The sequence below is a fragment of the Natrix helvetica genome (assembly GCF_964273705.1).
Source record: "Natrix helvetica genome assembly, chromosome: 2".
Classification (NCBI taxonomy): Eukaryota; Metazoa; Chordata; class Lepidosauria; order Squamata; family Natricidae; genus Natrix; species Natrix helvetica.
Genome location: NC_138552.1, coordinates 137056641 through 137072797, shown reverse-complemented (window position 1 = coordinate 137072797; position 16157 = coordinate 137056641). Strand labels below are relative to the sequence as shown.

Sequence of the window (16157 nt, the reverse complement as noted above, 5' to 3'; positions counted from 1 at the left end):
AAGCCTCTGGAGCCTGGGGAGGGCAAAAGCGTGCCAAAAGCAGGGGGGGAGTGCTGGTCGTGCATGCATGCGCGCATAGGGGGGAAGCATGTGCATGTGTGGCACACATGTGCACAACCCCCCTGCGCTCCCCCCACTTATGGCACGCGAGCCAAAAAAGGTTCGCCATCACTAGCATAAGGCCTTGTTATTTCAGGGGCCTCCTGCATTTGGCATACTCCTTGTCTCATCAATTAAGCAATGTCATCTAGCAAGACTCAGGAAGCAAACTTTCTCTATTATAGCACTTGACTTCTGGAAGATCATTCCCCATCAATAGATTTGCATGGTCAACATGTCTTTTTAAAAAAGCATTAAAAGAGGGTTGGTTTTTTTAGGTCATGGATTAGAGTGATGAGGAAGAACCTTTTGTTTGCTTTTATCTCCACGGAGAGAGCTGTTCGTAGTTCTCTCTCAGATGATACTGTCTTTTAGATTTTATTTTTGTACTACTTTTATAATATAAGCAGCCCAGAGTTGTTAAAATTGGTAGCCAGGATGTTTGAAATATAAAAATTCTTGCTTTAGTGGATTCATTCCGAATTAATCTAACCAAAATCAGACAATTTTCTGAACTGTTAAACCAGGGTTGAACAACATCCAGATAGATATGAATTCCCCTTCAGACACAGATAGCACTAGCTGAAAAATATGAGGCAGATCAGATGATATAAGACACAGTTGAAAACTGGCATATTTCCCACACTATCATTTCAAATTCTTCCATTGGCTAATTTAACTATTTCACTAAATATCAATTTTTACAATAGAGATATCCTAAGAGAAAAATGAACAAATATAATTGGAATTTATAAGAAAATTGGGGGGGAAATTACCTGAGGATTTTCAAGTATTCTTTTTACTCCTTTGATTAGATTACCAAGATACTTGGCACGTTCTGGATTGCTAAATAGGGATCGTCTTGTAGAAGCAAACTGAACTAAACAGGAAAGTGCCTAAAAGGGAAATAATGATTTAAGAAATGTATTACTGTAAGTGGGAGATAAATATTGGTTTTTGAACCAAGCAAAAACTTTGCTGCTATTTTGCTTCATTTGTATTTACTTAAAAACACTTTAGAAGTTGAACCTGCAGCTACAGTCATACTATATACATATTTAAAATATAAAAATTTCCATCAATTTGTATTTACCATTGTGAAAAAAAATTCTAATAAGGTGAATTAAAATACAGTAACGTGTGTAATATCTCCAAAGTGCCTGCAATTGAAAGATAGATATCTACATTTTTGTATAAATCCGGTGGTACATAAGATTATAATGGTAATTATAATCTTTTATATTTATAATTTATATTTATAATTATAATACTTTATAATTATAATTTTGATTGTAATAGCTATGTGCATGCCAATTGGTTACAATGCAACATCTGAACTGCAATGCAACATCTGATAATATGTTAATACAAGGCCAAAACAGAGCACGGAAGTTGGCACAGTACGTAATAGAAGGAAGGAAGAATAACTAAGCCATCAACCATTCTAGAATGTGTATAACTACTTGGGCTAATGTTCCCTGAAAGTACATACAGAATACAGTCTCTGAAAATTTAATAATTAAAATGAGTGGATGGTCTTGAGAAACAATCCACTCCTGTTATAAATATTTCAGATTTATTTCACATTAGACACCCAACCAATCTATTGGTCAAAAATAAGACAAGTATAAACTAATTATGCACTATCATAAAGACAATTTATATAATAAAATCTGAGCTACATGACCCCAATGTTTCAAACTATGAAAAAGAAGGAAGGAAATTTATAACAAATCAAGTACCAGACTTTATTTAGTCATAAGCCAAAATTCTACCAAAATGTCAACCAATAATCATGTGACAAACTGAAATATTAAAAGAGAAAAATATAATTAATTGCTTTCTGAACAATCTATTAGAACTTAATGATACTCTGAGTTTCCTTAAAAGGATCATGACTGAATAGAATTTTGCTACCATTTTTGAGATTTCTAAGGACTGAATAAGCTAATAGAAAGAAATGTATTCTCTCCTGCAGTACATTTAAAATGCAGCATTCCTCTTAAGGACTCATTCTGAATTACTTTTACTTTAATTTGTATACCATTAAATATTAGCTCAGCACCTAAGACCTAAGAAGTACAATTACAGTGGGAATGTAATTATTTTCAAGATGATTAACAAAAATAATTACATTGGAAGTTTTTTTGCGCATGAAAGAAATGTTTTTTTCTTATTTTTTCCAGTTATTAGAAGATTAAAACACGATTCCTAAGTATTTGGGTATCTCTTAACTTTGCTCAGATTTCTGTTGATTTTCCACTTATGGAGGACAGTAACACATTGTTTTATTTAATACAACTTCTTTGTTTTTTAATTTTTTATTTTTTTCTTCTTTACAATAAGCCTCTATGGCTCATAAACTCATCATTCTGTGTCAGGAAAAGGAGAAAGCAAAACAGACATTGTTTATTTGCTAGAATCAGAGATAAATTGCACTTTTTGTTAGGGATTGAATTAGGGCGTTTGACATAAAGATTAAGTAGAAAATGGACCAGAATGCAACCTTATTTTAAAATCCTATTGTAAAATGAGAATTGGGGCTGAAAAGTCTTTTTACTCCTTTGATTTGATGCTATACATTCTACATGTGTGTATTCTTGTGAAACTCACTTAATGTCTCACTTAACAACAGAAAATTTGTGCTCAATTGTGGTTGTAAGTTAAGAACTACCTATGTATAACTGCAATAGTAACAGTGACCATACAGTACATATTTTTCTAAATGTATTGATGAGTTACTATTTATGAAGCACAGGTGCCACCGCAGCCGCCATCTCCTCAAGTCAGACAATAAGACTGCCCAATATTAAATGTCCTACTGATCTTATCTGCAATAGTATACTTCCCAGGTTGAACTAAGGATTCCATTGCAAAGCTAAAGATAATAAAATTTCAGGATACAAACAGTAACAAGACTTTTTAGTTGGACGAATTTATCAAACACATACAACTTTTAAAAAGCTTCCTACTTTAAAAAAAAGACTAAAGATGCTTTATACTTATACTTACTAACTGAGACAGCATTGAAGGGAGGGAATGATACAGGTCAAAAAAAAGATCCAAAGTCTCTGGTTCCAGGAAAACTGAGAAGAACAAAGGTGAAAATAAATAGGTGGTTTATCTTTTCTAGTTTATGCCTCTCTCAAAAACACAATTATACATGTAAAATAATAAATGCATGTGTCAAATAGTTTCGAATGGCTCTCTTTTTTGTAATAGGTGGACTAGGGGAGAAGCTAAGCTTCATGTATTTATAAATTGATATTTTCATCCTTTCTCCATTCCCCGCCCTTAATTGCCCCTTATTCATGCAATTGTGGTGTTTGGTTTCTGCCTATTATTGCACAATGAAGGAGCAGCACTAGTTTTACTCCAAGTGGACTGCAAATAAAAGGCCTTGCTGCGAAACACAACACATCTGAAGTTCTGCCACTCACATATGGTTGCTACCAAGAAAAGGTTTGTGAAGCCCTTCATCTCTCCCATTAAGCCTTAAATTCTACAGAAGTTAGTCCCTTAATTTTTTTAAATGCCAAGACAATTCATAATCCTTTCTTAAATTTTACTCCCGTGATGGCGAACCTATGGCACACATGCCCGAAGTGGCACACGGAGCCTGGCATGCACAGCGTCACCCATTCCTCTTCTGGGTTTCTGGTGTGCATGTGCATGCGACGATCAGCTGGCCTTTGTGGGTACGGCAATGCCAGAAACCCGTCTTCCGTTTTGCGGCGTGAGCATGTGTGCTGGGCATCTGATCAGTGCGTGCATGCGCGGCAGTAACCAGAAAACATGTGCGCCAGAAACCAGAAGTTCATTTTCCAGTGTGCGCATGCCTCCTGGGCAGCTCCTCTTCCTGGTCCCAGACGAGCACATGCGCGAAGTGTTCCCATTTTGGCACTAGGTGTCCCGCGTACGCCGAAAAGTCGTGAAGTGTCGACTGTCGAAAAGATTCACATTCACTGTTCTACTCTATTAGCTGTTGCTCTTATATCTCAGTAGGAATGAATATTCAAAAACTTCTCAGACATAAGCCCCTTTTCATGTTCAACAGAGGTTTCATTTCTGTTTCATGATTTCTAACACAATTCCATTATATGACAGTGCAACACAACTGTCCATTTTCCAACATTAAGGTTTTGTATGCATATTTATTTGGATTTTATTAAAAAAAGACATTTTATCATGAAATAATTTGCCAGATTTGTCTGTTTAAATTATCGTTATTTTATATGGAATTCAAGCATACCCAGAATAAAATATTTTTCTAAAACGTAATTTATAAGAAACTGTTAGATAAATTAAATACCATGTATCTAGCATGGTACTTAATCAAGCACAGTTCAAATTAGGCAGAAAAATGCCACCAACGCATCTGAATTTTCAGTCATTTTTCAAAGAATTCCCATGTCTCCCTTTAGATTCTGTCCACATTTCAACAAAATCCAAATCACAGTGTCAGAAAGGAGACTCCTTTGATATAATTGTATGAATATGAGCCATATTTAAAGAGGTACATATGCAATACATACAAAATAATTAACTAAACCTCTGTGATCTATATTATTTTGTCAGAATATGAATCGGTCCATTTGACATTGTGGGCTTGGAATGTTCCAATGTCAAATGGATTGAGCAAGGACACCATATTTTCAAACAACTTGTTCCCTAAAAGGAGAAGAATTTATGATTGAGTATGAGATGGCAAAATCCTCTGAACCCAACATGATGTTGATTTTTTCCCTTCACACCACTCATCATGAAAGGAGGTGTTCCTGAAATCCATCTAATCAAGTAAGACTGAATCAACATGGACCAGTGTCAAGACAACATATGATAGGTCAGATGGTTATAAGCTGCTGTTTCTCTCCTTGAACCTAAACAAACTGAATAAGATCTCACATAATTACATAAGCTGTGCACTGCATACTAGTATGTAAACTGCATCAAAATCTATATTCAAGTCAGGACAAAAACAATTTCGTCCTCAAAGTGTCTTGCAAATCTGTCATAAGGTTATTGGGCTCCAACCGATAATGATAGCCCTTCGTTTATTCTAAAGAATTCTACTGGCGGGCTACTTCAGAATCCAAACATATCTGGAAGGCACTACATTAGAAAAAAGTAAATAGATTATTAGCAGTGATTATTCTCTTACTTGATCTCCAGTTTGTTGGAATTTGTACCGTACACAAATCATCTGCAGATTCATCTGCTGAACTACCAATGAAGTCATAGTTGAGACAATTGAGGACAAGCTTCAGAAGATGTATTGCTAAATTTTGTTGCTGTTGATCTTGAAGATTTAATGGTTTTGCCAATATCTAAATCCAAATTTTAAAAATGTGGTTCAGTAACATATTTCTGAATAATGTAATTACATTATCTTAAGAATCCCAATACAATATGTCAAGAATTCTAATATGTATCACTCACAAATCTCAATTATGCAGGCAAACACAAGGATTTGGATAAAAGAGCTAGGTCAGCGATGGTGAACCTTTTTTGGCTCGCGTGCCATAAGTGGGGGGAGCAGAGGGAGGTCGTGTGCAGGTGTGCCGCACCCATAATGCAATGCGTGACACACACACCCAGTGCGCATGCACGCACTACAGGCGCGACACCCCCCATTTTTTGCATGCTTCTTTCACCCTCCCCAGGCTCTTTATAGGAGCCTGGGGAGGGCGAAAACAGCCTCCGCCCCGGAGGCCCTCCAGAGGCTTCAGGGAAACTCTGGAGGGCCTCGGGGGGGGGAGGCTCTTTTCGCCCTCCCCCGTCTGCTATAAAGCTTCTGGAGCCTGGGGAGGGCGAAAAATGGCTTTAAAAAAGGGTGAACTCAGATGGCCAGCGCGCGCATGTGCGCTGGCCAGCTGACAGGGCAGCGCCTCGCGTGCCCTGACAAATGGCTCCATGTGCCACCTGTGGCACGCATGCCATAGGTTCGCCATCCCGGAGCTAGGTAGTCCTTGAGTCATGACCAAATCATTTAGAGATGGCAATCCCAGCAATCTCTGTTGCCATCATTAAGTAAGGATTATAGGTCATTAAGTGAGCACCTCCTTGCAAATGAAATCAGTGAGGAAACTGACAGGAACTTGCAAGAACCAAGTCATACAGAAGTCTGGGTGGGAGACGGTGTGCGTGTGGCCAAGGAGGCATGATGCAAATGCAGCAAGGCTCGGGGAGGATGCACAGATGAGAGAGACTTACCAGAGCAACTTGCAACATTCCCTACCAGCTTCCCCATTGACTTTACTTATGGGAAGCCAGCAAAGAAGGTCACAAAACTCAATTATGTGATTGTGGGATGCTGCAACCATCATCAGTGTGAACTGGCTGCCAAGCATGCAGATTATGATTACAACTGCAGAGGTGTTGGGATGACCAGGACTTCAAGGAACTATAACTGCTAATTATAACTATCACCATTCATTCAGTGTCATTGTAACTCTGAGTGGACAACAAAAATAACAATTATTTTGGCTTAAGATAACACAATCTTCTAATTTAAATTATGATAAAGACAGAAAATGATGAAAGGACTTGTAAAATCAACTACTTTTGAGTTCCTAAGCAAACATTATTGTATATACACACATAATAATCTAACTGCAGATAACCCAACTCTGAAAGTGAGGTGGGTAGTATTTAGATTTGATCAATAAATAAAAATAAATAAATCTCAAATATTCATTTATCACTTTTTCACCATGCATTTCATACTAATCTAGCTGCATACATATGGTTTCTGGCTAAAAAAATATATCCATGAGTGACTGTCCATGAGTGTTGATATCAACAAAATATGTTCTAATGGTAAAGAAATAATCTCACTATAATATGATAAGTGTTTGGGCCCACCTCTTTCAGCAGCGAGCATGCCAGCATCAAAATTTCTTTTAGAGTGGTATCACGGAAAGAGATGGCAATTCTACGATGCTTTGATGAAGGTCTTGAATAATCAATCTAAAACAAAGAAAAAAACCCTCTATTTGAATATTATATAATTTTTAAAACTGATTTTACAGGTGCTTACTATGCCCATGAAATGCACTGTTATGAGTAAAAGAAGTGTTAGTATTTCTAATCCAGCCAATACATTATCTAAAATTTATAGCAGCACATTAATAATCTTACTCTGTACGCATGTTGAATGAAAAAAGATTTAAGCAAGTTATCTGAAAGCAGCAGAACCAGCAATAGGAATAGCAACTTTGGTTTAAATATCGTCAGGCCAAACCCAAAAGCAACCATGGACAGCCCTTTAAATGGTCACGTATAACAAATTAAATAATCATATTATTATGGAACATTAAAAATGAAGAGCACAGTAATAGGCCTGTCAATAAGACAGTCCCTTTTGATGTTTCTGGAGCCTAGGTTAAAAAGAAAAAAAGACAAGAAATATCAGGGCACATACAGTGACAACTATGAATGGGATGTTCATTTGGTTTTATAAATGTGCAAAGATCCTGCCGATAACACAAGTTCTGTTCCTTTTTTCAGATTACTATAACTAATTACAATATCAGTAGAATTGATACTATTTTATTCACTCAGTGAGTTTTGAAACAATCCATTTTCAAGCTTCGTTTGACAGAAAGTTTCTCTTTGGGATTTTTATCCTATTTATAGTGTAGTTTTCCCTTTCATTAATCCTGCCTCCAAAACACTATGACAATAATCTGGTAGCAATATAAACTAATATGGAGGAAAGAAGCATACTTACAAAATTCATTTCCTGAGTTAGTTCTGAAAGAATCATTACTCCTATTATGCAGTGATCCACGGTCCCCTATAACAGAAACAGACTATGAATAAGGGCTTTAGGTGGTTTTGAGAATAAGCATTCATGTTATCAACTACATTATTCATTGTCACTTTTAAGTACAAACACACAGTACACAAAAATATGTGCATTTCTATAAATGCAGTAAATACCTTGGCATTCGACTGCTTCGAAACTCATCAATTTTGGTATTTGATGCGTTTTGAAGCAGAAATCTTGTCCCTGTCTTTCTACCGGTAGTCAACGCGCAAGGAAGAACTTGCTGATATCAGGTGACTTGCTAGTTTTTTCTGGCTGACATAGCGGGTCATTTGGTAAGCCATGTAGTTACTCATCAGTATTAGTATTCGTCATGTCTTCCAGAATGAATTACCATCATGTACCAAAGTACCACTGTATGTTTATCTTTCTGAATGATATGTCAATTGCAGCACCAAAAATTGCAAACACAACCATTGTTTTTACTTTGCAATTAGCTGCAGTTAAATAAAAAGGCAGTAATGAGTCAACTTATGCAGTACAATGGCTGGAAAATATATTCTAGGTGCTGGGAAAAACTCTTTATATGACTAAATCCACAATTATTTATTGGTTTAATATAGAAAAAGAAAAGAAATGCAAAAAAAGGAAGAAAGCGTAAAACAAAACAAAAAAATAGGAAGGAAAGGAAAAAAGTTTATCAAATATACAATAAATCAATTTTTAAATATGGGATTACAATTAGACTAAATGAAATGATTTTCTCTTATTATACTGTAAATTAAGGGCAGCACAATCTTTCCATTATAATGAAATAATTATAATAACCCATGCATTATAAAACCATAGTTCTTCACATATCAATAAAACCCAAATTTCCAGGCTATTCTATAGCTAAAAATCACATTTACATTGTTCAATTTTATCTTTTTTCTCCAAAATCAGAAGAAAACAACATTAGAAAACAGCAGGGCGGGCCTATATCATTTGGGCAAATATTCCCTTGGTCATTTGTCAACTTCCTAAAACCACCGTAATACTTCTGTAGTATAGTAAAAACAGTAAAAATGTCATAACCATCAAAATAGATATCCAGAAAAAACAACAAAAGCAACCTTCAATTGCCCTATTCCAAAAAGGGGCTCTGCCAGAACCCCTATCCAAGGGAGAGGGGGGAGGCCATGTCTCCAACACTCAATTAAATAAGTGAGATTAGGAGCCTTATAAATCTCTGGAGAATGTTATTGCAAATATCAGGCACAAAAACACCCTATCATTTCAAGGAGAAGCAATGAAGTGTCTATTTGTTAATGAAAGTAAGGAATTAGCAGAATGAGTGTATATTAGAAAAGTAAACTGGACTAACATGTGCACAACTTCTAAGAAACTCTCTGCTTGTTCTTCCAAACACATGGCACTGCCTTATCAAGCTTATCTCCATACCCAAGGGTAAATCATGCCAATCTAATATTGTAATAACCCATAAATAGCTACTGGGTTTGCGGATGAAGCTGATAAGGTAAAATCTTTTACCAATTTAAACTGAAAATTTAAATTTTCAGACATGGTAACTATTGATTATTTTCTGTTTTATTATTATTTCAACAGATATTCAAAAACCAACTCCACCCCAAATAAAAGGATTAAAGGGTTATTTATAAAAAGAAAAAAGTGTGAAAGTTTTATGCCTGCTTATAGGTGTGATAGAAAGTTCTATGTTTGCATAATGGATTGTGAAAATATATGCACAGGAAGCAAAAATCTGTATTTGGGCATGCCTCAAACCAAAGATATTGCCTATCTTTGGTAAAAGACTTTCTGCAATTCTTCTAAGAAATATTCTACATATTTTAACATTATTTTTTAACAAACATTTTCTCTTTCTTACCTGTAAAAACTTTTTAACATCAGCAATAATGTCTCTAAAAACCAACTGGTCTTTCTGAACATCAAACCATCCTAATTTTGTGATCTTTGCAATTACTTGAACAAGAGCCTGAATCACAAAAAGGGCCAATTTTGGTCGAGATGCAATATAATTTAGTATATAGTTTCCTGTGCCAAGATATAAAAAAAAAAAATAACAATTATTTTGGGTTAAAGACAACACAATCTTCTAATTTAAATTATGATAAAGATAGCAAATGATGAAAGGACTTGTAAAATCAACTACTTTTGAGTTCTTAAGAAGAAATTATCGTATATATGCAAATGTTAGTCTAACTGCAGATAACCAAACTCTCAAACTTTTAACCAAAGTAGTCCTCGACTTATGACCACAATCGAGCCCAAACTTCCTGTTACTAAGGGAGACATTTATTAAGTTTTTGGCCAGTTTTACGATTTTTCTTGATACAGTTGTTAAGTGAATCACTGAAGTTTTAAGTTAGTAATACAGTTGTTTAAGTAAATCTGGTTTCCCCATTGATTTTGCTTGTCTAACTACAAAAGGTTATCATAAGCCTGGGACAACTGCAATTATCATAAATATGAGTCAGTTGCCAAAGGTCTGGATTTTGATCATATGAACATGGGGATACAGCAATGGTCATAAGCGTAAAAACAATCATGTCACTTTTTTCCAGTGCTGTTGTAACTTTGAATGGTCACTAAATGAATTGTTGTAAGTCAAGGACCTGTATCAGGAAAAATGCTTTAACCATGGATAAGCCAGCCCTCATTTTACATGGTATTTTGGCAACAAATTTCAGGGCTTCCTTATTTGCAGATGGGCTTATACATATGAATATATATGGGAAATAAAAAAGATACTTAATTATATGAATCACAGATGAGCACTTTTCAAGATTAAGCTGAACACAAATTTTTAGATACATATTGGCACTTAAAATCCTCAGCTTATTCACAAATATATGCAGCATTTATTTTATGTAGCTTACCTGCCTGTAAATATGAGCTCAGATATAACTAAAATGGATGCAAAGTTCTTTTATACTGCTATTCTTTTATACTACTATTATATTTGATGCAACTGTACTAATTGTAATAAGTTAATGTAAGTATGTGATTAAGCAAAAGCAATTACAGAATTCATTCAGGTAGGATGCAGAATTGTACAAGCCTGCCTCAACATTGAAGTGAAATGTTTCCCTTCCATGTTCCAGAGCTAAATTTTATAGTGAGAAGTATTCACATTCAGTCTGTGAACAACAATCTTATTATTAATATCTAGAGAAGAAGAGAATATAAATTATAATACAGAGTAACAGAGTTGGAAGGGACCTTGTAGGTCATCGAGTCTATAGGAGACCCTATGCCATAATGTATATCAGGGACATAGAACTGGAAGTCAAAGCTACAAAGAAATGCACAAGAAAAGAATTACTTGAGTCTAAGTGTTATATAGCATATTATGTATCTGATTTCACCAAAATAGCTCAAACTAATCCAAATTCTTTTTTGTTATTACTTGGTAGGTTACATAACAGATACATATATTATATCAGTGATGGCGAATCTTTTTTGGTTCGAGTGCCAAAAGCAGGGGGAGCGCAGGGGGGTCGTGCACCGGAGTGTCACACCCATAATGCTATGTGCATGACCCCAGTGCGCATGCTTGCATGACCAGCGTTCCCCCCCCCCCGTTTTGGCATGCTTTTTTCGCCCTTCTTAGGCTCCAGAGGCTTTATAGGAGCCTGGGGAGGGTGAAAACAGCCTCCCCTGCCGCCCCCTACCCCCTGGAGGCCCTCCAGAGGCTTCAGGAGCTTCCCTGAACCTCCGGAGTGCGAAAAACCGGCCCTTCGGGCAAACCAGACCATTTTTTGCCCTCCAGAGCCTTCAGGGAAGCCTCCTGAACACTTCAGAGGGCTAAAACCAGCCCTATCAGCAAACCAGAAGTGACTTGTAGGGTCATTTTTTACCCTCCGGAGCCTTCAGGGAAGCCTATGAGAAAACTGGAAGTACATTCCCGAACTTCCGGTTTGCCCATTGGGCTGGTTTTTTGCTTTCTGGAGGCTTTAAGGAAGCCTCCGGAGGGCGAAAAATGGCCTCAAAAGAAGGCTGACACGGCAACTCCTCGCCTGCCCTGATAAATGGCTCCGCCTGCCATCTGTGGCATGTGTGCCATAGGTTCGACATCACGGTATTATAAGAACCAGTCCAAACAACTCTTATTTTCATTATTTTTTTCTGGTTTTAAGCTTAGGATCATTTATAAATCTTTGACATGAATAAATAACATTGTATTCAAGATCAGTGTAACACTTTACAAAGCAGTTTAAGTATGATACCTATCACTATTTTCATTTTAAGGACTATACATTACTGTCAACAAACTATTCTATTTGATTGCAAAATATACTAGATGCTTGTACAAATGTGGCTCTGCTCCTGCTCAGGTATTTACATTTTCTTATTTATATAAAACATAAAAGAAACAATAGAACAAATATAATGTGTCTAAAGATGAGAAATCCCAGATTATAGGAAATAGTCTCACCCTTCGATTATGAAAGTATGATAATAAATTCTTTAAAAGTAATATGTTTAAATTGCTAGTAATTATTTTAATCTACATTTAGATTATAAACACAATTTTACTATTGAAAAAAATAAAGAATGCTTACTGATGTCCATTCTTTGTTGAATCGGTAAAGGGGTGGTTTTGCATACAAGTTTTGAAAGACATGTTGCCGCTAACAGTTGCGCGTAGGATGTCTGGAGAAAAATATACACAATTCAAATGATGATAGTAACACTGGATAATACTAAAGATTTTTAAAGCAAACAGATAATTTTGCAGCAAGAAATTATTTCCTTAATGTTTTGCTTTTTAGTAAACCAAATCTATTCTAACACATAATTTTTAAGATTCATGATAATAAGCAAAGAACCCAACACTGTATGAATAATATTAAAATAACAATTCATTTTTATAATTTACTTATAGTCCTCGACTTACAATGTATTTGTTTAATGACTGTTGGAAGTTACAACGGCACTGAAATATAACTGATGACTTATAACCAATTTCTACACTTAAGATCATTGTAGCATCCTCATGGTTACGTGATCAAAATTTGGACAGTTGGCAACTGGCATGTATTTAGGATAGTTGCAGTGTCCCATGGTGATGTGATCTGCAACCTTCCCAGTTGGCTTCTGACAAGCAAAGTCAATGGGGGAAGCCAGATTTGTTCAATGATTAAATGATTCACTGAACAACTGTGGCAAAAAGAGTCATGAAACTCACTTAACAACTGCCTTGCTTTAACATTGGCAGGTTTGGGCTCAATTATGGTCATAAGACAATTGCTACCTATAATTATTTTGCCAGTTAGTAATTTACCAGTTATTTATCATTTTGCTATGAAAGAGCCTTTCTTATTTTTTATGATTGTTCTTTGTAAATAAAATTATTGTAGGCACCAATAACTATTTTTCAGAATAAATATTGTAATACACACTGCTTTACATAGCTGAACAGATACCATGTAGTAATACAATACACAATTAAGTCATTATTATATGAATATATTTATATACTATATGGCTATATGATTACATATAACTAGTATCATTTTTCCAACATGTTCTAGTTATATCTGCATTATAGATAAGGTCATATTTTATGGTTTTTCAGACATCCATACACATATGCAATTTTCTTATAGCTTCGTTGTTACCAACAGGGTTTTAACAAACAAAATGGGTAACTATTTCTTTTAATGTCTTCAGTTTTCCATCAAGGAATTTCCAGCTGGCAATCTGCTTTTGATTACTAATCCAAAACTAAAAGGGAATAACCTTGTTGTCCATCAAACACATAAATAAAATACCCTCTAATCTGAGGATTTTTAATACTAAATCTCTTTAAGTCAAATATTCAAGCAGTCATTAAAACTTTCTGTAGCATATGGAATGCTTTAAGATGGTAACTGAATCCACGAAAGAATTTGATAGATGTACAAGAATTCTAAATTCTAAACTATATTTAGCTTCCTTTAATTATCAACAAACTTCTTTATGTAGTTAGTGAAGTGAGAATGTGTCATTCATTTGTTGTCATTTGATAAAGGGATACTTACAAAATAACTTTTGTAAGACAGTCTGTGATACATACAGGAGAGACAGTGCTATACTTATGAACAGATTAATCTCCAAGAGGCTGATACAGTCCAAACAAGCATAAGTATACAACAACATGGTGTGAATTAAATTTCTCCCAACTTCTGGTACCTTCTAAGTTGGAGTTGCAGATAGTTTTATAAATATTGCAGAAAGTGTGTAACTTGAAAATTCGTATGTAAAGTCTGTAAGAGCTTTTAGAGCTTGGCACTAACATTGGGGCCAATTGCACACATTTCAGATTTGGTGCATTTTTGGCTTAGTACTTTGGTTGTAACATTACATTAGTGTAGCTTTTTCACTTTATTCAACCTGGCAAAGGCATTCAAAATGATCAGAGTCTGAACAGGAAAGCAGCATAAGTCAGAAATGTGTCCAAGTTTAGGGAACTGGATTATATCAAACTAACAGAACGCTAAGCATCAGGACAAAATACCTCTGATTAATTCTTTTCCAAGGTTTAGTGTCTCAATTACTAGATTAAACTGCAAGTTGAACAGAAGGAGCACCTCAAATGGCTCTGTTTTACCCTAGTAAGAGAATCTAATTGAAAAAATATATATGCAGGTTTTTGACACAGATATTTTCAATAGATGCACTGAGCTCTTTTTCAATAGATGCACTCAGCAACAAAATGCTAGAATTCACACTTATAACCAAAAATCTTGGGTTCTGTCATTTAACCCAAAGGAACTTCTACTACATTCACATAAACCAAATCATCTTCAGGTAAAATGATATGCAGAATTAACATCTTGGGTACACATAAAACTGAGACATTCTTTTAAAATATTAAGCCATGTGCAACTTTTTTGAAGTCTTTGGTTTACTGGGCTTTATTTGTAAATTATTGCCCAATACAAGCACTACAATCATAATTGCTACATGAATGATAATGCTCCATCTAGCTTTTAGAGAGTTACTTTTCCAACAAATGCAGGTAGCCCTCGATGTATGAACTTCTCACAAAGCTACTTCTCACCCAGTTTTAACTTTCTGATATCAGCTCCCCTCCCCCCACGACTGCATTTTGGATGCTCGGCAACCAGCCCTCATTTACGACCATTTGCAGTACCCCTCAGTCATGTGACCACAATTTACAATGGTTTTAACCAGAAACTGGTATCTACTTCCAGTTTCTGGAAAAACAACTCTGTAACTGAGATCCCCAATCCCTGGTTCATGGCCTATAAGTGTCAGGCAAGTGCACATAGCTCCATTTGCGCATGTGCGGGATTAGGTTGTGCCTGCAAAACCATTCCCTTCCTCCCACCACCCCTGGACTGTGGAGCTGGAAAGATTGGGGACTGGTGTTCTGTAACAATAACTGGAATTGCTTAACAATTGCTGCAAAAAAGATCATAAAATTGAGTTCAGTCATGTGACCTGTCAAGACTTAATTACTGAAATTAAATGGATCAATGACAGTTGTAACCAAGGAGTACTTGTAAAGTTCCTTGTCTACCACATAGTAAATACAGTATCCACCAGAATCTCAACAGATTATCTCTTCTCAAAATAGTGAGTAGTCCTCACTTAATGGTTGCTTAGCGACCAGTCAGTTACCATAACCCCCCCCAAGGTTCTTATGACTCAGTTCCTGAATTAGGACAACCACATCTCCCCTGCAGTCACATGATCACATTGTGAGCATTTGATAACCAGCTTGCATTTATGGCCATTTGCAACATTCATGTACTTTCAGCTTTTTTGGCCAGCATTTACCATTTATTTCCAGTTTTTGGAATAAAACTCATTGGATAAAATGGTTTTGTTTAATGATTATGGCATTCACTTAAAAACCATGGCACGGAGGACTGTAAAAATAGGCATGGTGACATAGTGACCAACTAAACAATTTACAGCCTATGACTTACGACCATAATTCTGGGCTCAATTACAGTTGTTGGTTGAGGACTATATGTATACGTCACATCTGTGAACTTAGACATATTCATGTAACATTCTTTTTGAAAACAACATTGAAATAGTATACAACTGCCTTCTTCCAATATATCTTCTCAATTTTCCAGCCAAGTCTACAGCTTTGGGTTTTTCAGGAATCTACCATCCAAATACCAACCAAGTCTGACCTTGCTTAACTTTTATCAAGATATAACAGGTGCTCCAATCTACTGTGGGTAAATAATAAAATCTCACTTGAGGGTATGTATTTTTGTTTTGTTTCCTCCTTTGGTCC

General features: G+C 35.7%; 1 protein-coding gene across 3 annotated transcripts in view; it reads right to left on the bottom strand.

The window, feature by feature from the left end:
• The window catches only part of RANBP17 (RAN binding protein 17), a 195032-nt gene that overhangs the window by 173572 nt on the left and 5303 nt on the right, over positions 1–16157 (bottom strand). For all 3 annotated transcript variants that reach the window (XM_081944687.1, XM_081944686.1, XM_081944685.1), the window contains exons 3-9: positions 12457–12547; positions 9759–9925; positions 7832–7897; positions 6964–7068; positions 5261–5426; positions 3112–3185; positions 876–995 (exon numbers count right to left, since the gene is read on the bottom strand). In XM_081944687.1, the coding sequence (XP_081800813.1) occupies positions 876–995; positions 3112–3185; positions 5261–5426; positions 6964–7068; positions 7832–7897; positions 9759–9925; positions 12457–12466 (708 nt within the window). In that variant the 5' untranslated portion in view covers positions 12467–12547. The remainder of the gene's footprint in view (positions 1–875; positions 996–3111; positions 3186–5260; positions 5427–6963; positions 7069–7831; positions 7898–9758; positions 9926–12456; positions 12548–16157) is intronic.